This window comes from Marmota monax, unplaced genomic scaffold, assembly GCF_021218885.2.
Source record: "Marmota monax isolate L192 unplaced genomic scaffold, Marmota_monax_Labrador192_F-V1.1 WCK01_AAM20220418_F8-fsc00015, whole genome shotgun sequence".
Classification (NCBI taxonomy): domain Eukaryota; kingdom Metazoa; phylum Chordata; class Mammalia; order Rodentia; family Sciuridae; genus Marmota; species Marmota monax.
The window spans coordinates 9,873,468-9,899,283 of record NW_026692194.1 but is presented as its reverse complement, the minus strand read 5'-3'; the positions used below and the strand labels follow the sequence as shown (position 1 = coordinate 9,899,283).

Below are 25,816 nucleotides of genomic sequence, written 5' to 3'. Positions count from 1 at the left end.
GCCTGTTAGCGGCTGGGTGCTCAGGGCGGCGCCGGGCGCAGATGAGTCAGCCCGGCCCCTTGGCGGGCCGCCAGCGCGGGGAACTGGAGGCCGCGCCCCGCCCGGCCGCGAGCACAGGCGGCAGGCAGCGCGTGGCGGGCGGCGGACACTGAGGCCGGGTCAGTCTCCTGCTCTCGGGGGTGGGCCTGGGACCGGGGCGCGTCGCTGGGCGGGCCTGGGGTGGGGGCGTCGCTGGTGGGTTCTTGACTTTCCCAACTCGGAGAGCACCCGGCATCCCCTTCGCGGCTTTAGCGTGCGCCGAAAGCCGGGCGGAGTTTCGGCGGGGAGTGTGGAGTTGTTTCTTCTTTGGCTGGTGCGCCCGGAGGCGGGAAGATGGAGTGCAGACGCCGGCGGCGCCCGCGCAGGGCCCGGCGGCCTCTGGGGAGGGGGCGCGCGGGGCCATGGGCCGCGGTGACCGGGCGCCCGCTCCGAGGGCCTTGGCCTCCCAGACCCTGAGCCCGGCCCTGGCTGATGATGAAGTCCGCGGGTACCGGTCTGTGCCCGGAAACTCGTGTTAGCTCTTCATCAAACCCAGGGAAGTAACCCAGAAAGCAGAAGGGACACCCGTGTCAGGGCCTGGCCTTAAAAGGGCCACCCCCACCCCAGACTCCTGTGTCTCAAGCCCTGATGACATTCGCCTTTCGTGAAACCGCGTTTGTCTACTTAATTGGAATTTTTGCCATACTCAACAACAGTTGTTTAAAAAAGACTTGAAAGTTTTAAATTAGTAAATTCCTCCTGGGCATCAGTATGCACGATGTGCTGGTGAAGGGGACACCCCCCTCCCATAAAACTTTCCTTACTTTATGATACAGTACCCTAGTGATGGTTGACCGAATTCCTGGCTTCCCTTGTGTGTCTGCCAGGAGGACAGGTTAATATTGTTAAGGAACCATGCTGTGTTCCTTCATTATCCCTTCATTATGTTGATAGTGATGAGTCATTGACCAGGCCCTGGATTCAACAAGTGAGGGAGGGAAAAACCTGTTCAAAGGAGCAGATCCTTTCTCCTATGGAAGATAAGAAGGAATAGGGGAAAAAAACCTTCACATTTAGATGTGCTGGATTTATACATAACTTTTCTATCTAAAGTTCTTAGTTTAAAAATTATTTAGATCGTGGTTACTCCCGCGTTTAAATTAGTTTCAGGTGTTCTGGTATATATATATATATATACATATATGTATATATATATATATATACGTATATATATATATTTTCCCTTCTAAAGTTGTCTTTCAACTCAAAATCTTCCACTGTGGAATATTCTAACCTGGGTACAATTACGATTAATTGATGAAAGTCATATGGCTCATATTGTAGTTCTTGTTAACAGGACAGAATATAGCTGTACTCTATACCCTTTTTGTATTTGTAAGAAATACCTGGGATTTGGCCCAGGAGCTCGCTATTATGGAGCTACATATCCCCAGTCTTCCTATTTTTGAGACAGGGTTTTGCTGAGTTGCCTGGACTGGGCTGGAATTTGTGATCCTCCTGCTTCAGTCTCTGGAGTTGCTGGGAATACCAGGCTAGGGCACTTAACATAGGGCTGTTTTTTACTTTGAGAAAGAGGAGCCAGCCCTGAAATTACCCAGGAGCCTAATCTGCTAAATCATATATCTATGAAAATTCCTTGTTTATTTAACAAATATTTACCGAATACCTACTCCTTTAGATGACTTGCTTGGTGGTACATTGCCATGTCTTTCTAATTCAAAGCTGAATTCTTTCCTAGTGACTGAAGACCTTTCACATGGCATTCTTAAGGGAGTATTTGCATGTATATGAAATTTATTTTCTCTTCCTTGTTGAAAATTGCTAACCCTTTTTCTTCTTAAGGTCTATTCAGTAATGTTACTATAGAACCCCTAAAGGAATATTGAAATATTAATTAAAATGAAATTCAATAGATTGGTTGTTTTTTGGCTTTTAATAACCTCTTAGATTTCAAGATTGTAATATTTGTGAATTTCTAACTTGACTGTAGTGGGTGGGTTTCCCCAAACTGAATTAACTGCTGAATCCTAATTTATGGGACACTGGAAAAATTCCTCAGAGAAGACATTTTGGGCAATGTGTTTTAACTCTACGTTTTATTTGTGTGTGTGGTTTTTTTTTAACCATTTATCTCGCCCCTTATGCCAATAGGAGTGATGCCACCAAGAAGAAATGGGAAATACAAACTTCCTGTTCCACTTCCAGAAGGCAAAGTTCTGGATGATGTGGAAGGAAAACAATGGGTGCTGGGCAAGATGATTGGCTCTGGAGGATTTGGATTGATATATTTAGGTAAAGTTTGACTGTAAATTACCAAATATTTTTATCTGTGTGATTGTAACTGTGATAATGATATTTTTAAAAATTGAAACTCATATAATGTAGAATTCATAGATGTGCTTTATGAAGTAATTTAAAGATTGTTAATGTCTAGTATGTTAACTTTAGGTTCAAGACATGACTAACACACTCCCTGTTGTCCGTGTTTTCCTAAATGACTCTTAGAAATCTTTTCAGAGCATAATTATGCAATCTGCCAGACAAAATGTGAGTACTTTTTTTTGTTTTTGAAAGCTTGATTTCCTGGAAACATACTTCTTACAGTCAGAAACAACAACTGTAAAATATAAATGCTTTCTTTTTGTGAATCTTAATTGTTAATATTTAGGTAAATACAGAGGTCTAATAAATTCTGTTCTCCACTGGAGAATTAAGGTTTAATAACCCAGCATCTATGCATGGAATGGATTAACTTCTCTCTTGAGTGTGTAGAGTGATACTGGTTATGTTCCATCCTTTGGATAATTGAGAAAACAGACACTCAAATTATTTTTTCTTTTTGTTGTACTATGGTGCAGGTGGGGAACCCTGGTTGGTTATACCCCTGCAATGCAGTTACATACTTAAAATTTAGACAATTAAAATCTTTCTTAAGTCTGTGGTGGAATGAGGAAGATCTCCCTTGCAAGATTTGATTTGATGAATAAGTAATTTTTTTTTTTAATACCCTGAAGCTGGGGGTGGTGTAGCTTTTGGTATATGTTGCTTGGCATGTGAAAGGCTCTGGGGTTCCATCCCAAGCACCAAGACAACAACAAATAAACCACAAGGATAAATTCTACTAAAAGTGACTCACAACTATTTCTGTGGGTTCCTCCTCAAAATATTTCCAAACAAACCTGTTGCATGGATTATGAAAAATGGAGAACCTTTTCTGATAATGTTATGATTGTAGTTTTGAATAAATGAATGAAATTCAGTTAATAAACAACTGCTTGTTATCATTTTAATTTTATTAGAAAGACAAGATCAGCCCAGAAAAATTGCCTGGGTTAAGTGCGGTTTCCCCATTTAAAGGATTTCAACCTGCTTGAAAAATGCTATGATGTTGAGTGACACAGACAGCACTATTCAACAGAAATGTAATGTGGGCCACATATGTAATTTAATAATTTCTATCAAACACATTAAAAGAGTGTTAAACAGGTGAAATTTGTTGTAATAAAATGCATTATTAGGTGTTTAATATACCCAAAATATCATTTCTTTGTTATTATAAAAATAATGAAATATTTTACTTTTTTTGTGAACGTCTTTAAAATCCAGAGAGCATCTAGTCTCAAGGGCCCAGTTTTACCTGTGGGGTACCCTATGAGATAGTGCAGATAAAGTACAAATAGAGTAGAAATCCCTATAGAATAAGTGTTGTTTGAGACTTCAAATTAGTTAATTCTCTTAGAGCAAAGAGTGAAGATCTCTAGTATACTGTCTTGACTCAAAGTCAGAAATATGAAGTCAAGTAGATTATTTCTTTTTTTTTTTTTTTTTTGTACTGGGAATTGAACTCAGGGGCACTCAACCACTGAGCCATATCCCCAGCCCTGTTTTGTTTTATTTAGAGATAGGTTCTCCTTGAATTGCTCAGTGCCTTGGTGTTGCTGAATCTGACTTTGAACTCACTATCCTCCTGCCTCAGCCTCCCAAACTGCTGGGATTACAGGCGTGCGCCACCATGCTTGGTTTAAGTAGATTATTTCTGATGTGACTGAGCTATGGTCTTGCTTCCCACAGCTTATCACTTATACTTTTAGTTTTCTAACATTTGAATTACTTGAGTAATTCCAAAGAAAATCATTGACTGTAAAGATCTTATGCCTTTTTGCTTTTTAAAATGTAAATATTATTTATTAATATGTATTAATTTGTATTATATGTATTTAACTTCAAGTGCATGGTTAAGATTATTATGTCTGTACACATATGTGTACATGTTTATATGTGCTACTTGTTTGATTCCTGTTGTGAAGTTGTGAAAAGGGAATGTCTTTCCTTAGGTATAAGATTCATTTTTACTATTCAAATACAGAAGTCTTTTCTTTTTTCAGTCCAAATACGTGTCATATTTTTTTAATTCTTTCTCTTTACCAAAATAATACTTATTTTAAACATATTTCAAAGTTCAATGTTATACAGTACTCTCTAATATCTGAATTTTAGAACCTGGATCCGGGGAAGATTAGAAAGTATACCCCACTGGGGAAAGCCTTTAAAGAAATGTTTAACTATTTTGAGAAAAAGGCTCCATGCTTCAGAATGTATAATAAAGCTGTGTGTTCCAAATATTGTCATTGTTACCAAAAGTGGTACCAAAGAATCATAGAATCCTTTTAACTTCATTAGACTTAGTTTTTTTTATTATTTTTGAAACTATGTAAGAAATTACATTGCTTTTTGCAGTTCACTGTGGTTCACATCACTTCCTATATATAAATTAAGAAGCAGTCATTTTCAGGTTTTCCTTAATAACTTTGTGTCCAGCTATTTTCTTTTCAGATATTCTTTCCAGATACACTGCTTTGGCAGACACTTTATCAGCATTTGTTGCCTAAGGCTGAGAAGAAACTAGCCACTGTGTCTAACTCATTGTGCATGTGCAACTGTCCTCTAGCTTTGAGATCAATAGCCCAGGCCTCTCAGTAATCAGCGACTTACAGGAAAGGGGAAGGGGCAGAGAAGTTTGGTGTTTACTCTTGACTCAGAGAAATGATGTGCCTGTAGCATTAATAGAAATAGTTTTAAGAGGGAAAAGGAAAGTCTGAATACAAGAACAAAGTCAAGGTTCTTTCTTTGTTTCTAAAAGGTGTGGGGGCAGGAAGAAAGGAATCTAGTCTAGGGTATAGGGAAACTTGCTGTCATTTTAGTATCAAATGATTGAAAAAGTTTCTAAAACTCCAGGGAAACAGAATTGAAGGTCTGAGTTGTTCTTTTAATGCTAGGTATAAGATAGAATCAAGTAACTCAAGGGAGAACTGCATAATAGGAGCAGGGTTTTTTTTTGGTGTTAGGCAAATTTGAGTCCAATCCTAAATTGACTATGCCACTTAAAATCAGAGTGATTTTCACTTTCTCAATCTTTTGGAGTCTTTATTTCTGTTTTGTATAATTGAGTTAGTAATAATTATGAGGATTAAATGAGATAAGGTGTTTAAAGAACTTGGAATTTTGTAAGCACTTAATAAATGTAATTTACTTATTTGTTTAGAATTTCCCATTCTAAATATCTCATGCCAGAGTGGATTAGGATAGTGACAAAGACCTTCATTAGAAGGATTTTTTGTTTATCCTGTTATGGATTTTAGAAGAGTTGCCTATGTGATAAAGCTAAGAACATAGAGAATGTCCACAGAAATCTTCGGGAGATTTTGCTCACCAACCTATATATCTGCTTCGCCTCTAACATTTACTATAGAGGCGTAAGAGAGGGTGAAAAATTCTCGTTTAAACTGTACCTCTTCTGCTTCAGATAAGAAAGATAAATTTCAGAAATTATTTAAAATCCAGAAAAACAGAACTACAGGATAAACTTCCTCCAAATTTCTTTGCAGGATTGTCCTATGAGTAAAAGTAGATGTGATTTACCTATGGAAGTTTTAAATTTTTGAAGTTGGGCTTAGTGGTGACCATTTACCCTCTTTGGAGTGTCATGCACAGGGGGGAGTTCAACAATTATTTGCTTGAAGGATTGAGACTGAGATTAGGGTATTTAATCCACACAAGCCAGTTACCTTTGATCTCTTCCACAATTAGAGATGTTACCCTTAATCCAGTGTGCAGTTTCGACAGATGAGTACCCTTAGTCACAAGGAAGGTCAAGGCAAGGGAACTATCATGACATCAACCGAAAGAATGTGCATATGCTTTATTGACAGTACATCAATAGCATACTCTTGTATAAAGAAGAACACGTTATTATAAATGAAACTATGAGAAGTCTTAACAATTGGATTATTTCTTTGTGGATGAGTGTTTAGACTTTATCCCAGGGACTGTCAGACATTTTGGGAGTCATGTTGTCAGAATAGCCTAATTTTGCTTTTTAGAAACAGAAGGAAACTTTTTTGGGGGGGGGATTTTTAGAAATTATGAAAAAATAACTTATATTACTGGTAAGGTAATTTTTAAAAATGTTTTTTAGTTAATAGACTTTTATTCATTTATATGCAGTACTGAAAATCAAAACCAGTGCCTCATACATGCTAGGTAAATACTCTATCACTGAGCCACAAACCTAGTCCCATAAATTTTTTTAATAAATAAATAGAAAAATTGGCTGTGATGGATTGATTTTTTTTTTTTTTTAAATAGTACTGACTGGATATTAAACCCAGGCGTGCTCTGCCCCTGAGATATATCTACAGACCTTTTTATTTATTTGGACACACAGTCTAAATTGCCCAGTCCAGCCTCAAACTTGGGATCCTGTTGCCTTAACCTCCAGAGTATAGATTGATTTTTTAAGGTATACAGAATAATGTTCAGAAGAGCCTAGTGTAATGCTAGCAACAAGGTAGAGTTATTGTAACACAGACTGCTTTATTACACATTTCAGTATTAAATTTTATTTTGGCAGTGTTTTATGTAGAAGGCTTAGAGACAAGCAGTGTTATGGGGGAAAAAAGAGTAACTGAAAATAAAGATAATTTCTATAGGAAGCTATAGTATAAGTAGTTCTCAGATTAAAGTATAAATGATCAGTAATACTAACTCAAAATATGAATAATTTGGGATTTTTGTGAATTTAATATACTTGTTGGGTGTATAGACAAGAAATTAAAGTCTCTAAAAGGTGTATTTTAATTTTGTATGTATTCTCCATTAGCTGTTAATTTGGAGTTTTAAAAGAGCATTGCTCTTTTACCTGTAAGTCAAGAAACTAAGTAGCTAAGAAAGTTTGGGTCCTTTCTATTAAAAAGAGAAAGTTCTTATAAAACTTGGCCTTTGCTTTTGTTTTTCATTTTTAAAAATTGTCTGACCTCATTTTTAACATATTTCACATTATGTTTCTTCATTTTCAACATTTTTACTGTCAAACTCTTGCCTCAAGGGAAGGTTTATAAACTACCTCATTCTTCTGTGCATTTATATGTTATGTCTCTTCCACTGCACCTGTTACTATCTTGTAACTGTTTACAGTGTTCAAGGTTTTTTAATTTGAAACTTATTGCTATGGGGACATTTCTTCTTCATGAAATGCGCTCACCTCTATTGCCACACAATAAAAGAATTCTCAGCTTTTGAGAGCTTCTGGGTTCCTTATGAAATATGGATAGACTTCTGCTTCTAAAGTGTTTTAGGTTTTGTTTCTTTAGATAAGGAAGAAAAGGAATAAATAGTATGAGGTATGTTCCTCCTTTTAAGACACCAGGAATATCTATGTTTATAAAATAAATAAGATTAAGAAACTTTAAAGCTATAAATGAGAGAACTCACTAGAAGTTAGCTATTTGAATAATGAAAAATTTCTGTCCTTGCTTAATGATACAAAGGTGTTTATGGATTTTATACTGTTTAGATCCTTGGCTTTGCAATTAGTACTTCTTCAGAATGTTTGTCCCTTACAGCTCCATTACATGGACTGTGTTTTTCCTGAATACTGTCTTCTATGTGGAAGAGCATTTTAGGAGAAAAGACAGATAACAGAGCAATTATTGCATGATAATTGTTAGACTTCTGTTTCTTTTAAAAAGATAGCCAGGTGGACTGGTATTTTCTTTAACATCTCCAATTGAGGGAAAAGATTCTGTAGAAAGACATCCATTGAAGGCCAGAAACATCTACAGATGCAGTGTGATCCCAAGCAATGAAGCATGTGGCCCTTCATTGGCATTATATGATAACAGGAGGAACTTCTGGCAGGAGGACTGACTTTTGCTGCGTTCTGCATGCTGCCCCTCCAAACCCATCTTTGATTGGCACCTATGCCCTATTGAAACTGGCATCACACCTTCTGAATGGGCACTGTGCCAGGCTAGCAGATGGGTATAGGCAAAAGCATGCCAGAAACCCAGTATGTGAATCAAGTTTAAGTATCAGGGGCCCAAACTCCCATCCAGGGATGTAAAAACTGCAGTCTGTTGAGAGCTTTTTGTGCTTAAGGTTAAAGGACATGCCATTTTTACTCCAGCTTAGAGGTTGATTAATTTTGAAAGTCAAACAGGAACTCCTGTGGCTGTGTCAGGCAAAATTCTATCTTTGGTGAATGAGAATTACTACTTCATGTAGGGAAGAGAAAGTATTGTAATGAAGTTTCCAATGAGAGTTACTCTCCTGCAAGTGCCTCCAGCACTTAAGCAGCGTGTATTCAGTGGAGATGAATATTTCTATTCTCCAGCAGAGCCAGGTGCAATCAAAGCCAGATCTTCAACCTGCTGCAGTAAAGAACCCTAAATTTAGAAAGGGCAGGCAAAGTTTAGAAGAACTCCATGGTGGCAGCTCTTCTCACCATGAACTGATGGTGCTTCATGAAGTATATAAAGAAGATGATGAAGGGAACACTCCAAATAAAAACCTTTAGAGTATTTCAGCCTGAAACAGAAAGATTTTTAAAAAACCAAAGGAAAAAGTTTAGTCCTTTCTCCTCATTGCAGAAACCCTACTGAATTTTTGTATCAACAAAAACTTAGCTTACCAAAATGTTAGAACTAACTTAATGCAAAAGGAGTAAAACTTCCTGTTCTTACACTTATTTCATTGCATGTCTATCATGTATATAAACTTTGCTTCTTGAATAATGGATTTTGCATAAAATTGCGTTCTAAACATCATATTCCTTGTGATTGTCTCACACCCACTACAGAAATCCCCCCCACCAAAAAATGAAAAATAAAAATAGGGAACCATTCCCTGTGATCACTTCAATCATTTCACCTACATGCTCTTAAATTTACAGGGATGCCTGTAAGACCAGCTGTGGGCAAGAGCAGCTTTTTCTAATCACCGCATAGCCATTGCTTTTGCTTTTCCACTGTGTAAACTTTATCTATGGAACAGATTCCATGAGACCGTTGTGAATACTTCAACGTATTCAAAACATATAACTGCCACAAATTAAACTACTAAAACTAAAGCTGGTGCATCGCAACTGCCAACTAAAACTGGCACGTCCCTCTGTCAGACTGCAGGAGAGTGTGCCATACAGTCCTCGGAAAACACAATTCATCCAGAACCAATCTTGTCACTTGCTCTGATATTAAACCAGAGAAAGTGACATTAATTAAAGAAGTGACATGAGCCAACAAAGGCAATGAAATTCTAAGCTTTGGCTCATGTGCAGACCTCAATCCAACCTGCTCTGCTTAGGTATTATAGCCATTTCTGAGGAGGAGGAGTGTGACTACTTTTGCTCCTCCTCATCTTCCCTTTTTGAAACATTTTCAAGCAACTCACGTTTTATATCCAGCATTGGGCTGGTTAATTAGTGTACTAGTAGTCACTGCAGGGCTTCCCAAAATACTGGTGTGGTTGCACGTGGTACATTTACTGCACTTGGTAACTGCGTAAGCTGTAGAGGTAAAGGTGGACAAGAGATGATCTAACAAAAAAGCAGGCAACAGCCAGAGTACTTAGACTTGGTCAATTGTAAGTTAGGAGGTCTGTTGCTAGGACTAGTTGTAGAAAACAAAGTGTGACTGGTAAAACTCTATGGGAATTTGGTCATGCTAAAGACTCAAGCAGGAGTGCCCATAACTTTTTTCTTTGTTTCCATAGTATGCTTTCTCATAGTGCTCAGCTTATTACTTCTTGTGATGACTCTCTGCTTACTGTCTTTTCAAACCCTCATCCTGCCCTTGGGTGAGAGCACATTCACATGCATTGTAGTAAGTTCTTTGTAGGCAATCTGTCTAGAGTCTTAAATATGACCTTGCATATCAGTTTTAAAAAAAGGATTTGTAAATTAACTGTAGAACTAGTCTTTAATGGAAAAGTAAAAATCACCTTCCCAATAGGTAGGTGGTCTATTTATACTAAATTTTGTGATCTCTATACTAAAATATGTAATCTGTGTGTAAGGTACTACAATTTTAGATTTAGAGACATTATTTTGTATATTTGGAAGAGTTTTGGGGAAAAGAATCACTCAATTCTTAGGAATTTCCAAGTATTATTAAAATATAAGAAACCATGCACTTAATCCATAGATTGTAGGCTTCATTAGGAAAAGTCTATTTTAAAACAATTGGACATTGTGTTAAGAATAATAAGTTTTATGTTTAGAATAAAACAGTTATACTGGATAGCATTTAATTGGAATAGGTCTAATAGAAAGTAAACTTTTGTGGGGAAAAAAGATGGTGTTTACCACTAGATGAATTGATAGATGTGTATTAGAAATCATATGTAAGATCAGATTTTCAAAGACTGTAAACACAACTTTAACAGAAATCATTGAAATTTCTTTATGTGTGTGTGTGTGTGTGTGTGTGTTGCTGGTGATCAAACCCAAGGCCTTGCAAATGCTAGGCAAGTGCTTTACCACTGAGCTGCATCCCCAGCCCTGGAATTTCTTTTGATCCAAGTCAGTTAAAGGTTTGACTAAGGATTTTGTACATAGTCAGAAGCTTTTGTTGTGGTTTCTGAGTATAGGCATTTTTTGTTCGAGATCCAGAATTTTCTGTCTATGTAATTAGTCATGAGGTTTAATGTACATTTTTCATATTAGGCAGACAATGGCTTCAAAGAGACAGCAATGCTGCAAAGGAGCAAGACAAGAAGGCCAAAGTTGACACACACAGAGGCAAAACAGTGTAGGAAAAATCAACACGTTTTGCAAAATCAATCATTGAAAATGTGTCAGTGTTCAGGAGACTGTCTTTAATTTGCAATCCAAGTGAAATAGAGTATTTAAATATGAGAGGCAGTATTATTGAGCCCAGCATGCCTGCTACCACTTGTTTGACTAGCTCAGAATAGAACACTGAGAGGCAAGGGCTCAAAGTTAAATGAACATTTATACATTTTAAAATCAAATGAAAGATTCAGAGTATATTCATGAATTAATTTTTTTCAGAATCCTAAATTTAATCAGCTGGAATTACTTTTAAAGTGTCATTCTATTTAACTTCGGGGAATGATGAATTTGCCCTTTTAGTGGGGATGCTGTATTTTATCATGAAGATGAAACAAACTGTCTTTTGTTAATTATTCCCCAGAGACACTGGCCATTTTTCTCTCCTAGGCTTAGTGTAGAGTAAAGGCAGCTTCCTGCAAATTTATTTCAAGCAAGAGCAATCGGAAGCTTCAACGTGTGGAAGGGGTACGTGGAGAAGATTGCTTCTGTTTCAGGTATTCTGAGTGCCACCTAATGAACCTCTTAGAGGCAATGTTACCAAAGCCTCACCTAGGAAGCTATGAACATAGAGCTTACAAAAGTGAAGAAGGAAAGACGGCATCCAGGAAAACATAGCAGATGTGTCAAACATCTCTGACATCTCATAACTGCTGCTGGGACTGATTAGTGAAATCCTTTGTAGGAAATCATCATTTTCATCATCAGCTACTAAAGTCTTGCTCTTAGTATGTCCAAGCTCTATGTTAAATTTTTACGGACATCCTTACATTTAATCCTTCCAACAACTTTGTCAGGATGATATTGAGGTCTGAGGAGGTTAAATAATTTGCCTCCAGGGCACAGTTTTAATAAATGTCTTCATCTACATTTGAACCCAGATTTCTCTACTGATTGATGTCCCTTGTCAAAGAACACTTTGAGTTTTTTTTGCTAGCCAGAGAAGATAGTGGCAAATGGTGTGCTGATGACAAGCTTATTTCTAAAATAACAGCAAAATATGTAATTGATAGTATTGGCAACTAATTTAAGAAATCTGTTACTGATGATGCTTCTAATGTTGTCATTTTCATTCAGATTGACAGCTCAAGGCATAGAGCATCAGTGATGTGTTTTTAATATTAAGATCACCAAATCTGTGAAAGAACATCTGATATTTATAGTAAATCTCATGTTAAGCAGTGGAAAAAATATATTAAAAAATGTGCTATACCTTAGATAAAAAATATTTTAATGAAAAACAAAGCGATACTAGTCCACCAGTAGTGCATACAACCTGATAAAAGATTTGATGGCTTTTCGGGCTTTTCAAATTTGAATAAATTGTCTAGTTTAGAGGGATTTTATACATTTGTTTTTAGTCTAATAAGAAATAGGAAGATCAAAAGATACCTCTTTAAATCTGATAGAAATTCAACAAGCATCATGTAAAAAATAGATATTTTTACAAATATTGAATTGGTCTCTATCATGTCTTTTCAATGGTAATTTAAAGATGCTCTTCCTATAATACTATATCCTGTATTGGATAAAGTATAAAAATATACTCAGATGAGTGGAATCTTGTGAAAAAATAAGCCTCTTGATGCAGAATTTGTTTCAGATAACAAAATATATATAATAGTAGTCTAGGTTTTTGAAAATTATTCACTTCTTTCAGGATATTACATAATAATAATTACAGATGTTTTCATGAAAAAATTAGAACATTTCATGTAGGGTGAACTTTGAATATTTTTAATATTATCAACTATATATATTGCAGTACTAGATGTTATATTAGAATACTTTTTTCTTTGGAGTATATACATAATAAGAAAAGGAATGGACAAAACATAAGCTATTAGAATATAAGTTTTTGAACAAAAGCAAGCTATTAAAATAAACCAGACAATTTTAGTTTTATTCAATTTTGAAAAGCCTGAAGAGCCATTAAAATATCAGCTTGTATGCACTATCACTTTTTCATAAAAATATTTTTGATCTAGGTATTGCACATATTTTAGCAATATATTTTTTTCCACCGCTTAACATCAGATTTACTATAAATAGGATATTAATTTCAATTCCTGAGAATGTGAAGAAAAGTTCATTTCATTTGATCTAGTATGTATTGGGAGATCATGCGTTACAGTTCTAACTTAGATCTCCAGTGTCGGATATATTATAATTGAGAATGGAATATTGGGTATGTAAAACTACTGTCTTATTAAATATTCAGAGGTTGCTATAAGAAAAAAGTGGTAAAACTGATTTTTAAATTCCCACACACAACACTTTAAGTAGAAAACAGACATTGTTGTGTATCTGATGGGCAAATGTTGCATGATGAAAAGGTCAAGAAAAACTATAGACTCTCATGATCATCAGAACTTCTACTTCAGCAGAAAGTTTGTGAACTGGCATGTATTCTTAAATTGATTATGTAATTAAATGTAAATTGAATGCAGTATGGAATCACTGTAAGAACAAGTTTTATTAAGTCCTTCTATGAAAGAAAATGGTATTAAATATGTATCTATAAAGGCTTTAATGAAGGAATCAAATAAAAAGAAAAATGACACAAATTATTAAGAAGAAAAAATAATGGTTCTGTTAATCTGCATAGGTAGTATACTTTTGGATAATAAGAGTATCACATGGAATTATAAGTCCTGCAAAATAGAAACCATAATGAAAGACATAAGAATGACTTCCCTCATTGGAAGCCTGATTTCAGCATAAATATTAGAAAGTGTTTTAAAAAAGTGGGAATGGGGCTAAAGATTGTTAGTATGGTCTTTACATTTAAAATACAAAATTTACAATATATTTTTTTTTTTTAAAGAAAGATCAAGGGGCTGGGATTGTGGCTCAGTGGTAGAGTGCTTGCCTAGCACACGTGAGGCACTGGGTTCAAACTTCAGCACCACATACAAATGAAATAAAGATATTACTATCCACCTACAACTAAAAAATAAATATTAAAAAAAATAAAAGGAAGATCAAGAACCATTTCAGTCCTTACTTTGTACACTTTGAAAATAGACTCATGATAGTTAAGAGAAATATGGTTATCATTCTTGTATTGGCCAAATTTTATGTCTCTTGGGAGATAGAAGTAAAAATTTGAGATTATAGGAAATCTGAAATCATTTTGCAACTGGTTATTACTTATATAAAATAGACTTTAATGGCCTTGAATGTATATGATTGAAAAAAACTTAAAAAATGGTTTAAAATATTAAGATTTGATGATATAAAGTAAAACAAGGTTAGTAAAAACTGGAGAACTGGGGCTGGGGTGGTAGTTCAGCGGTAGAGTGCTCGCCTAGCATGTATGAGGCACTGGGTTCGATCCTCAGCACCACATAAAAACAAACTAATGTATCCACCTAAAACTAAAGATACATAAATAAATAAATATTTTTAAAAAACTGGAGAAGTTACTTTAAGAATAGTAATTTGGATATAGAATTTTGTAATGAAAGTCACATTTCTGAAGTAGATCAGTGAACTGTGTGTGGTAAGGAATTTTAAGATTGACAGTTAAACCCAAAAGTTGTATTTTGGCCCTTCATGCAAGCTCCCAATGTATTTAATTAATAATAAAAATGGATGAATTAAAATGTCAGGGTTAATATCTGAAATAGATATTTAAAAGATGTAATCTGTTATAAAATGAAATAAATGTGTAATGTGTACCACAGCTAGTAAGCAATAGGCAAAGGAAAGCAAAAAATAATATTAACTTGTAGAATATTAGATGATAATGTAATTGTCTGTTACTGTGTTCAAGTCTTTCATCCCTTTCAAAGAATATGATTGACCAAAATTCTATAATTTCTGTCATCAAAAAATACTTGATAAGATACAAACACACTAAAAGGTTAAGATTTTTCATGCACCTATAAGAGGAAAACAATACAGTTTTATTAGTTTATATTCCATAGAAAGTCATTAAGAGAACTAAACAATGTATTATGTAATGCCAAAAGCTTAATAAAGCAAAGTGAAATCACCATAATGGCAGAATTTAATATGACCAGAATGCTACTGGTTTATTTTTATCCTTTAAAAATAGGAAAAGAAAATATATGAGATACCCAATAATAAATTAAGTATCACTGGAGGTATTATAAAGAAACTGAAAATAAGTCAGTTACCAGAAAGTTTTCACAGGTCTCTATGGAGCTAGGTATATAAGGGAAAAGGGCAGGGACTGTGTTCCTCCATCCACATTTCAGCTTGTGCATTTCAGCTTTCATCTGCTCCACATACCAGGCTTCCAAGAAACACAGCATTACTAACAGGCCTTGAAGATAACTAATTGTGCTACAGTAATTAATGTAAAATTTACAGGAAAAAATTCTGAGTGACTTGAATGGTATTATAATAAACCTTTTTTTTCCAATTATATAAGAATATATTTAAAGCATTTCATGTGTGGTGACTTAGTAAATATAAAAAAATTCTTATTTATATAGTCTTGGAATCCATTGCTGGCAATAAAATACAGAGATCATCTTGCTTGTTCTGTTCTTCCTGTTTTTCACCTACATGCTCTCTCCAGTTTCCGCATAAGCAAGTATACTCCTTTGAAGTCCCCCTTCCTGTTGAAGCCCGTTTTCCTTTCTGCACTTTTTACCAAAGTTGTGCATTGTGGATTTCTTCTCTGCAACACTTTTGCCTCTATTTTATCTCTAGGCATTTACTGTTTTGTATTATAATTATGCAGTTGTCTATTATTTTAGCACTTTGTTGTGTGTGTATATTTCTATGAATTTTCACATGCTGCAAACACAATTAGGATTTAGAACAGATGCATCACCTCTGAAGTCCTCATGCTCTCCTTTTGTGGTCACACCCTCCCTTTATTTCTAACTGCTGATCTGTGTTCCGCAATACAATTTTATCTTTTTGAGAATGTACAGGATTTCTATAAATGGAATCATAGGGAATGTAACTTTTCAAGATTAGACTTGTTCTTTTTATTGTCAAGTTGTATGGATGTATCATGGTTTGTTATTCTGCCATTTTAATGGCTGAGTACATTTGGGTATTGTGATATTTGGATAGTATAATTCCTTCAACTTTGTTCTTCCTCAAAATTGTTTAGATATTCACATATCTTTACTTTTTAATATACATTTTAGGATCAATTTATCTATATTGATAGAAAAAATTTCTGGGATTGTGTTTGGCATTGATTTGAATTTATAGATGAATTTGTGAACCAGCATTTTTACTAGAAGGAGTCTTCTAATTTGTGAATATAGTATGTGTCATCTTAGATTTTCTTTGATTTCTTTCATAAGCTTTTTTTATTGTTTAGTATATTAGGCCTGTACATGTATTGTTGGATTTGTTGGACATGTTTTCCTTTTTAATTTTGATGCTATTGAAATATTACTTTTGTAATTACTTCATTTTTTAGTATATAAAAATATGATTCAATTTTATTTGTCTAACTTATATCTCATGATCTTGATAAGTGCTTACTCGTGAACTATTTTGGAGGGGCAGATTTTGGGGGATTTTCTTTGTAGATAATCATGTCATCTGAAAATTGGCACCTGTTCCTTCTTCTTTCCCTTCCTCTCTTTTTTCCTCCCTTCCTCTTCTCTTTCCCTTCCTCTGCCTTTCTGTTCTTCCCTCTGCAGTCTGTCCCTCTCTTCTTGATTAACTGCCTTGGCAAAAGTGAACATCTTTGACTTTTTCTGAGTTTCAAAGGAAAAGCATTCAGTCCTTACCACTTGTGATGTCAGTTGTACCTTTTTTTTTTTTTTTTTTTGTAGATGTTCTTTATCAAGTTGTGGAAGTTTCTCTGAAGTGTATTGAGAGTTTCAATCTTGATTATTGAATTTTGTCAATTGAGTTTTCTACATCAGTTGATACAATCATGTGATTTGTCCCTTTGAGACTATTAATGTAGTGGATGATACTGATGGATTTTTGAATATTGAAGAATCCTTGTATTCCTCAAATCAACCCAACTTCATCTTGGTGTATTATTATTTTTTATATATTTCTGGATTTGTTTGGGTTTTTGGTAGTGCTTAAATTGAACCCAGGGGTGCTTTACCACTGAGCTACATCCCCACTCACTTTAATATTTTATTTTGAGATGTTTTGAATTTAATATGTATTAACTTTTGATCTTTATGCCTCAGCGGCACCAAGCCCAGCTGATTTGTGTTTTGTTGAGGATTTTTCTATCTATAGTGTTATTGGTCTGTGGTTTTCTTTGTTTTTCCTACCATCTTTGTCTGGTTTTGGTATTAGAGTAATGGTGGCCTCAGACAATGAGGTATGAGGTATTCTCTTTTGCTTTCTAGAAGTTAATATATAGAATTAACATTACTCCTTTTTAATTTTTTTTTGTTTGTTTAATTCTACAGTGGAGCCAGGTGGGCTTAGATAACTCTCTCAAAGTGGGGTTTGAGATTTTTTTAAACCATGATTCTCTTTGTTTAATGGTTGTTGGATTAATCTGGTCATTTGTGTTCATCTTAGATAACTTTTAGTAGTTTGTAGATTTTTAAAGATGGGCTCCATTCTTGAATTGTCACATGTGTAAGAAGAGCTGTTCTTAGTATTCTTGTGCTCTACTGTTTTGTGTGTGTGGCACTGGGGATTGTACCCAGAGCCTCATGCATGCTAGGCAGGTATTCTGCCAGCCCTCCAGCCCCGTGTGCTATACTTTTAATGTCAGTCTTTTTTTTTATATATTTATTTTTGGGTTGTAGTTGGACACAATACCTTTTTATATTTGTTTGTTTTTATGTGATGCTGAGGATTGAGCCCGGGTCCTTGCACGGGCTAGGCAAATGCTCTGCCACTGAGCCACAAGCCCAGCCCCAGTGTCAATCATTTTTATAGTGCTGTTTCCTCTTTTTTTTCCCCCTGATGTTGGACATTTTAATTTTTCTTTCTTTTTGTCAGTCTTGGTACAAATTTATTTTATTGACCATGTCAAAGAAATAGAACTTGGTTTCATCAATTTACTCTGTTGTTTTTCTGTTTCCAATTTCATTGGTTTTTGCTTATTTTCTTCCTGTAAGCCCTGCTTTGGCTGCATTCCACAAATTTTTATGTTATAGTTGTTTTGTGTGTTATGTTTGTATTCATCAAAAATCAAACCAATTCATGTTTTCATTTTTGCTTCCACTTTCAAATGCATTTTAAACCGAAGAGATACATATATTGATTACGTTTTCCAGATATATTCCACATTTTCTCTTATTTTATTCCCAATAGCATACAGTTTCCTTGTATAATATTCCTATTCTCTCAATGTCTTCCTTTTCTTTTTTTAGGGCATTTTTGGTGGGTATGAGGTTGAATTTTTTTTTTCCTGGCACTTCCCACTTTGTAATTTCTGATGAGCAATCTGCAGTCATTTGAGTCATTGTCCTCTGTAGATAATGTACTGTTTTGCTCTAGCTTCTTTCATGATTTCTCTTGGTTTTTTGCTCTCAGCAATGTAACTGTGATGTATCTGGGCAATGATTTTCTGTGTTTACTCTTTTGGAGAAATTTTCTGAAGTTTTTGAGTCTGTAGGTTTATGTGTACATAAAACTTGGGATGATTTTCCATCAAGTAATTTTTCAGTATCACTTCTCTCCTCTGTGACTCCAAATGTTAGATGTTTTATTATTGCCTTCAAGTTTCTAAGGCTCTCCCTGTTCAGTTTTTTCCATATTTTTTCTCTCTCTTCAGGTTGGATAATTTCTATTGATCTGTCACCAAGTTTAGTGACTTTTTCATGTGTCATCTCCATAAGTGTATTGAACCCACTTTGGAACTAAAGACAGATTTTTGGTTATATACTTTCCACTTCCAAAAGTGTCATTTGATTCTTCCTTGTATTTTTTGTGTCTTTGCTGCTTGTTCTATCCTTTCATTCATTTTATCTTAGTAGAACATTTTTATAGTAGCTGTTTTTAAAGTCTTTGTCAGATTGTTTCAACATCTCTGTCATTTTGGCCTTGGTAGTCTGTTGATTTTATTCTCATGGGCTTTTTTGTTGTTGTTGTTCTTATACCTAGTGCTTTTTGGCTACATCATGGATATGTTGAATATTATGTTAGCAGATTTGGTTCTTGTTTATTTCCAACATCGAATATCAATATTTTCTCTTAGCAGGCAGTTGTCCTGGTTATATTCAGGACTCAAGTTCTGACAGATCTTTCATAATTTGGAAGATGATGTTGGTTCAGTTTTCAATAGCAAAAGTGTTACTCAAGTTGGTCCCTTGTGTGTTCCACTTAGTGACCAGATTGGAACTTGGCCAGTGGCCTATCCTGTAGTTGACTCTTTGAAATTCACATGCTGTTTAGTGTTAGCTTCACTTGTGCACAGCATGAGAGTGAGCTCAGGAGTTCAACACAACTTTTTGTGGTCACTCTCCTGAGTCCTTCTCCCTTTATGTTCTCCTTGGTACTTAGTGGATCTCAGGGCTCTCCTTTTCAGGTTCTGTTACTAGAAAGCTGGGCCTTTTTATATCTTGTCCTGTGTACCTGTATCTGGGGCAAGTGGTAAAAAGGTATAGAGAAAAAAAGAAATTGGATCACCCTCCTTTGGGGGGTCCTAGCTTATCTAAATGGAAAGGAAGGTTCTCTTCCTTCAGTTTTGAGTCTCTGGGTCCCTGTATCACCACATAATTGCTCAGGCACTATAATGGGAGTGAACTAAGGAAAAATGGAAAACAGAAATTTCCATGCTCTCTGCATGTTTTAAGACTCATTTCTTACTCTTCCTCCCTCTTCCAACCTTAATAAGAGGGCTTTTCCTGAAGATCTATTTGCAGTGATGCCAACTTCTAAGTTTTGGTGTTCTTTGAATTCCAACTGACAGATACCAGAGGGAAAATAAATGGAACATCTGCTGCAGATTGCTACTTAAATTCTGACCTTTTTTCACATTGAACCTTCTATCATATATTATTTTTAATTAGGGGACTCTATTATTTAGAGCAGTTTTAGATTTACAGGAAATTGAGCAGTTAAAACTGAATACCTGTACATGACCCCTCCCCTCGCCCCACTCCATTGTCAGTTTATCTTATAAGGATCATATTGAATTAGTGTGATATATTTATTACAGTATTAATGAACTAATATAAATACGTTATTTCTCCCAAAGGTACATAATTTAGTGTTCACTTCTTTTATTGTATAGTTTTATGAGTTTGTGCAAATGTATAATGTCATGTACCACCATTACAGTATCATATGCAAGTAGTTTTACTGCTCTGCAATTGCCTGGGCTCCACCTTTTAGTCTTCTTCTCCCTGCCTATTATCCCTTGATGAGGATTGGGAGTGTAGCTCAATGGTAGAGCACTTGCCCAGCATGCACCAAGCCCTGGGTTCTATCCCCAGCACTAGGGGAAATAAGGGAATCTGGTAAGCACTAATTTTTTTTTCTGTCTTTTATGGTTTTGCCTTTTTCAAAGTGGCATATAATTGGAATCAAAAAGTATGTAACCTTTTCAGACAGGCTTTTTTTCACTGTGCAATAAGCATTTAAAGTTCTTCCTTGTTGTTTTATGGTTGGTAGAGCATTTCTTTTTATTGTTAAATAGTATTCCATTACATAGATATACCACAGTTTATCCACTCACCCGAATATCTGGATTGTTTCCAGTTTTTGTCAGTTGTAAGTAAATCAGACATAAATATTCATGTGCAGATTTTTATGTGGCAATATTTTAGCCAATTTGGATTATATACTTAACTCCAGGATCGTATGGTAAGACAGTTCAGCTTTGTACGAAACTGCTAAACTCCTTCCTAATTGGCTATACCATTTTATATTCCCTGCAGCAACAAATGTGAGTTTCTCTTACTCCAAATCCTCCTGCCAACGTTTGTCATTGTCAGTGCTTTAGATTTCAGCATTCTCACAGATGGATGGTTTTATCTCATTGTTGTAATTTGTGAATTTCTGTTGATTTGATTTTGAGCATCTTTCTTATTTATTTGACACCTTTATATCTTTGGGGAAGTATATTAAATCTTTTCCCTATTTTTTAAATGAGTTTATTTTCAATTGTTGAGTTATAAGAGAACTTTGTATATTTTTGATATGCCTTTTATCAGACATGTGTTTTCTAGATATTTTCATGAAGATTGTGATTTCTTTTTAAATAGTATCTTTCATGGCAGGAATTTTTAATATCAGTGAAGTACAATTTATCAATTTTTCTTATATAGATTATATTTTTGTTATTATATATATAAAAAATTACCCTCCATCACCTAAATTTTCACCTGTGTTATCCTCTAGATGTTTTATAGTTTTGCACTTTACATTTAGATCTGTTATTTACTTCAAGTTAATTTTTTTGTAAAGTTAGCATCTCTCTCTATATATATATATATATATATTCTTTCTTTTATTTTTTTGGCATCTGGATGTCCAGTTCTAATATTTTGTTGAGGATTGTTGTATCAATATTTATTAGAGATATTGATGTAGAGTTTTCCTTTCTTGCAATATCTTTAGATGCTTTGGTATTTGGGTGATGCTGGTTTCACAGAATAAGGAAATGTTCTTTTTGCATCTGTTTTCTCAGAAAAATTGTAAAGAAATGGTGTCATTTCTTATTAAAATGTTTCAACATTTAAATTGAATTTTACAACCTGTTTAGGTCTGATGCTTTCTATTTTAGAAGATTATTATTGATTTGGTTTCTTTAATAAATATGTGGCTATTTAAATAATTTCTCCTTGTGTGGATTTTGTTATTCAAGAAATTGGTACATTTCACATAAATGTCAAGTTTGTGAGCACCGATTGTCATACACAGTTTTTCCATTTTATTCTCTTAATATCCAAGATTGATAGCAGTGGTCCTTAAGTAATTTCTGATATTAGTACAATGCATCTTCTTCATTTTGTCTTGGTCAGCCTTGCTTAGATATTTAAAGTTTTGGTATTTTCAAAGAACTGGCTTTTGATTTTTTTTTTTTTTTTTGCATTACTTTTCTCTTTTCAATATAATTAATTTTTACATGGAAATTTTAATTTCTTTTGTTTCCTTCTCATATTGTTCTTTAGGTTCTCAAAGAATAAGCTTAGATGATTGATTTTAGCTCTTCTACTCTAATATTTATGTTCAGTGCTATCAATTTCCATGTAAGCATTGCTTATGCAGCATTCCACAAATTGTGTGTTTATTTTTGTGTGTGTTTGAGATGGTCTCAAACTCCTAGGTTCAAGTGATCCTCCTGGCTCAGCCTCCTGAGTAGCAGGAATTAAAGGCAGATGCTATCATATTGAGCAAAATTGAACTAACTTACTTTCTTTTGTTGCTAGGTATTGAACTCAAGTCCTCAGACATGTTAAGCATGCATGATATCACTGAGATATGTCCCCAGCCCTATCCCATAAATTTTGAAAAATTGCATTTTCATTTCATTTAGTTTAAAGCATTTTAAATTTTTCCTTGGGGTTTTTATTTTGGAGTCCATTTGTTATTTAGAAATGTATTATTTAAATATTTTGGGGTTTTTCTGTCTGACTTTGAGCTATTTATTGGTTTTTAGTTTATTTTTATTGTCATCTGAGAACATATTTTGTGTCATTTCTATTCTCTTAAACTTGTTAAGATGTATTTTTTGTCACAGAATATTCTGTTTTGGTGAACATACAATGTGAACTTGATAAGAATCTGTATTCTGCTGTTGTTGGATATAGTATTCTATAAATGTCAGTTAAATTTATTGATTGATGGTGCTGTCAGTTCAACTATGTTCTTACTGATTTTCTGCCTGCTGGCTCTGTCAATTTACAGATAGAGGGGTGTTTAAGTCTCCAACTATAACAATGGATTTGTCTTTTTCTACTTGCAGTTTTCTTAGTTTTTGCTTCATGTATTTTAATGTTCTTTGGTAGTACCTATATATTAAGGATTATTAAATCTTCTCTTAAGATTTGACTTCTTTATCATTGTATAATGTCTCTCTTTATCCCTGATTATTTTCCAAGTTCTAATATCTGCTTTGTTTGAAATTAATATGGCTACTCCAATTCTTTTGATTTGTTAGCATGGTATGTCTTTATCCTTTACCTTAATCTATCTGTGCATTTGTTTTTAAAATGAGTTTCATGAAGCTAGATCTTGTTTGTTTGTCTTTGTTTTTATTTTTGTAACAACATATAGTTGGGTCTTGAGTCTTCTTCTTATCTACTCTGCCAATCTCTGTCTTTTAATTGGCATATTTAGACCATTCACATTTAAAGTGATTATTTATATATTTAGATTCATATCTTCTATATACTGTTTTCTGTTTGTTCTTTGTTTTAAAAAATTCTTTCCTTTTTTGCCTTCTCTAATTTTAATTAAGCATTTTATATGATTTTATTTTCTCTCCTTTTTTGGTATATCAATTATTTTCTCTCCTTTCTTGGCATATCAATTATGCTTCTTTAAAAAACTTTTAGTGGTTTCTCTAGAGTTTGCAGTATATATTTTTACCTAATCTAAGTCTACTTTCTCATAACAATATACAATTTCCCAATTAGTGCACATACCCAATTATACCTTTTCTCTTCCTCTGCCTAAATCTATTTCACTTCCTATAAGTTATTATAATTGCTATTATTATTTGGAACACTTTACAAACTAAAATAAGAAAAATATTTTAAAATTTTATATTCATTTATTCCTTCTCTAGCATGGTTTGTTTATTTATGTAGATTTGAATATCTGACCTATAATATATTAGTCAAATTTGCATCACTATAACCAAAATATCTGACAATAACAACTTAGGAGGAAAGATTTATTTTGGCTCGTGGTTTCAGAGGATTCAATCCATAGTTGGTTGGCTCCAAGGAGGAAACATCGTGGTGGAGGAAAGCTGCTCAGTTCTTGGCAGGTAGGAAGCAAAGAGAGAAGGAAAGTGGGGAGCCTGAGAGAAGATAAACTCTTCTAGGGCATGCCCACAGGGACCTCTTTCCTCCAGTAGATCCCACCTTCTTGTCCATTCAGTCCTCATGATCTAATCACTGCCTAAAAGCCCCACCTTGCTGCACTGGGGACCATGCTTTCAACACAGGAGCTTTTGGGCGACATTCCAGATCTAAACCACAATACCTAATATTATTTTCCTTTCTGAAGAACTTAACATTTCTTGCAAGGTAGATTGACTGTTGATGTGGTGCAAGGTGTGGGAGAATTGAAGGCATTTTATAAACTCAGAATAAGAGCTTATCTCTTACTCAGTCTATGACCCTAGGATGTGATGTTTACCAGTGTTTATCAACTCCCTCTCCCCCATTTAGGTGAGATGAGAAGGCTAGAGATGGTTAGAGTTAGTTAATTCCCTTATCTCGTGTTGATTAGGCTCTGGCAAGGTAATTTCCCCTTTGCCTACTGGAAACCAGACTGGCTCTGATCTTCACTTTGAGAGCCTGGTGGGGCTCCTGGATATAAACTCTGTCCCAGTAAGCTGTTATTCTCTGTATTCATTTGTTTTCCCCTAGTTGTTAGATGTTGGTTTGTCTGTAATCTTAATTCTCTGATGAATCCAGGAAATACAGTTTTTCTTTTCTTGTGAAAGCAGGAATGAGGAACTTTAAGCTCTTTTATCAACAGTGGAAACCTCAATTTACTTCTTTTTAAAATTTATTTTTTATTTGTTCTTTTTAGACAGTAGACTATATTTTGACATATTTATACAAACATGGAATGTATCTTTTTAAAAAATTTGTTACATATGACAGCAGAATGCATTACAATTCATATTATACCTATAGAGCACAATTTTTCATATCTCTGGTTGTACACAAAGTAGAGTCACACCATTTATGACTTCATACACATGTACTTAGGGTAATGATGTCTATCTCATTCCACTATCAATTATGGGCTGGGGTTGTGGCTCAGCAGTAGAGCGCTCGCCTAGGGTGTGTGAGGCCCTGGGTTCAATCTTCAGCACCACGTTAAAAAAAAAAAGTAAATAGAATAAAGATATTGTTTCCAATATCTGTATTCTCTGACCATAATGAATGGTTTATTAGGCAAAAGAGAAATCACAATAGAAATTAGACAATATATGGGAATAAGTAATAGTAAAAATATATCTAAACTAATTAAGGTAGTTAAAATGCTTATTACTTGTCTTCCTTAGCTAGCATGTAAACTTCACAAAGACAGACATATTATGCTTTATTAAGATGTATCCCAAGCACCTAGGTACGGATGTCTAGTTAGGCATCCATTAAATATTTGTAAATAAATTAATGAATGCAAATTAGAAATTTAAAGCATTAAACATCATTTTAAGAAAACTGAAAAATAAGTTCAGTAGCAAATCTTAATAACTTAAAAATGGAAGATATGAACAGAAATTAATTAAAATCAAAACCAAAAAGCTAAAAAGGCCTAAAGAAATAATCTCCCAGTAGAAATGAGCACATCTAGTGCTAGAAATGTGGTTTCTAAATACCATTTCCAATAAAATGAAGGAGAGCTACTTGGAGAAATGGCTGATTCCATGCTGGGCAAGAAAAATACACACATAAAATACATGAAATACATAGTGATAGTAATGTACTTTAACCCACAGAAAAATAAATATCCATTAACCTCAATGATGTAAATAACTGACCAAATGAATAGGACAGATAAAGCAGTTCTACCCTGCAGTTGAAATTCAAT

At 34.6% G+C, this 25,816-nt stretch overlaps 1 protein-coding gene across 3 annotated transcripts in view; it reads left to right on the top strand.

The window, feature by feature from the left end:
- The first annotated feature begins 51 nt into the window (after nucleotides 1-51).
- The window catches only part of Vrk2 (VRK serine/threonine kinase 2), a 106,213-nt gene continuing 80,448 nt past the window's right edge, over nucleotides 52-25,816 (top strand). For all 3 annotated transcript variants that reach the window (XM_046423591.1, XM_046423609.2, XM_046423601.1), the window contains exons 1-2: nucleotides 52-158; nucleotides 2,191-2,331. In XM_046423591.1, coding sequence (XP_046279547.1) covers nucleotides 2,196-2,331 — 136 coding nt within the window. In that variant the 5' untranslated portion in view covers nucleotides 52-158; nucleotides 2,191-2,195. The remainder of the gene's footprint in view (nucleotides 159-2,190; nucleotides 2,332-25,816) is intronic.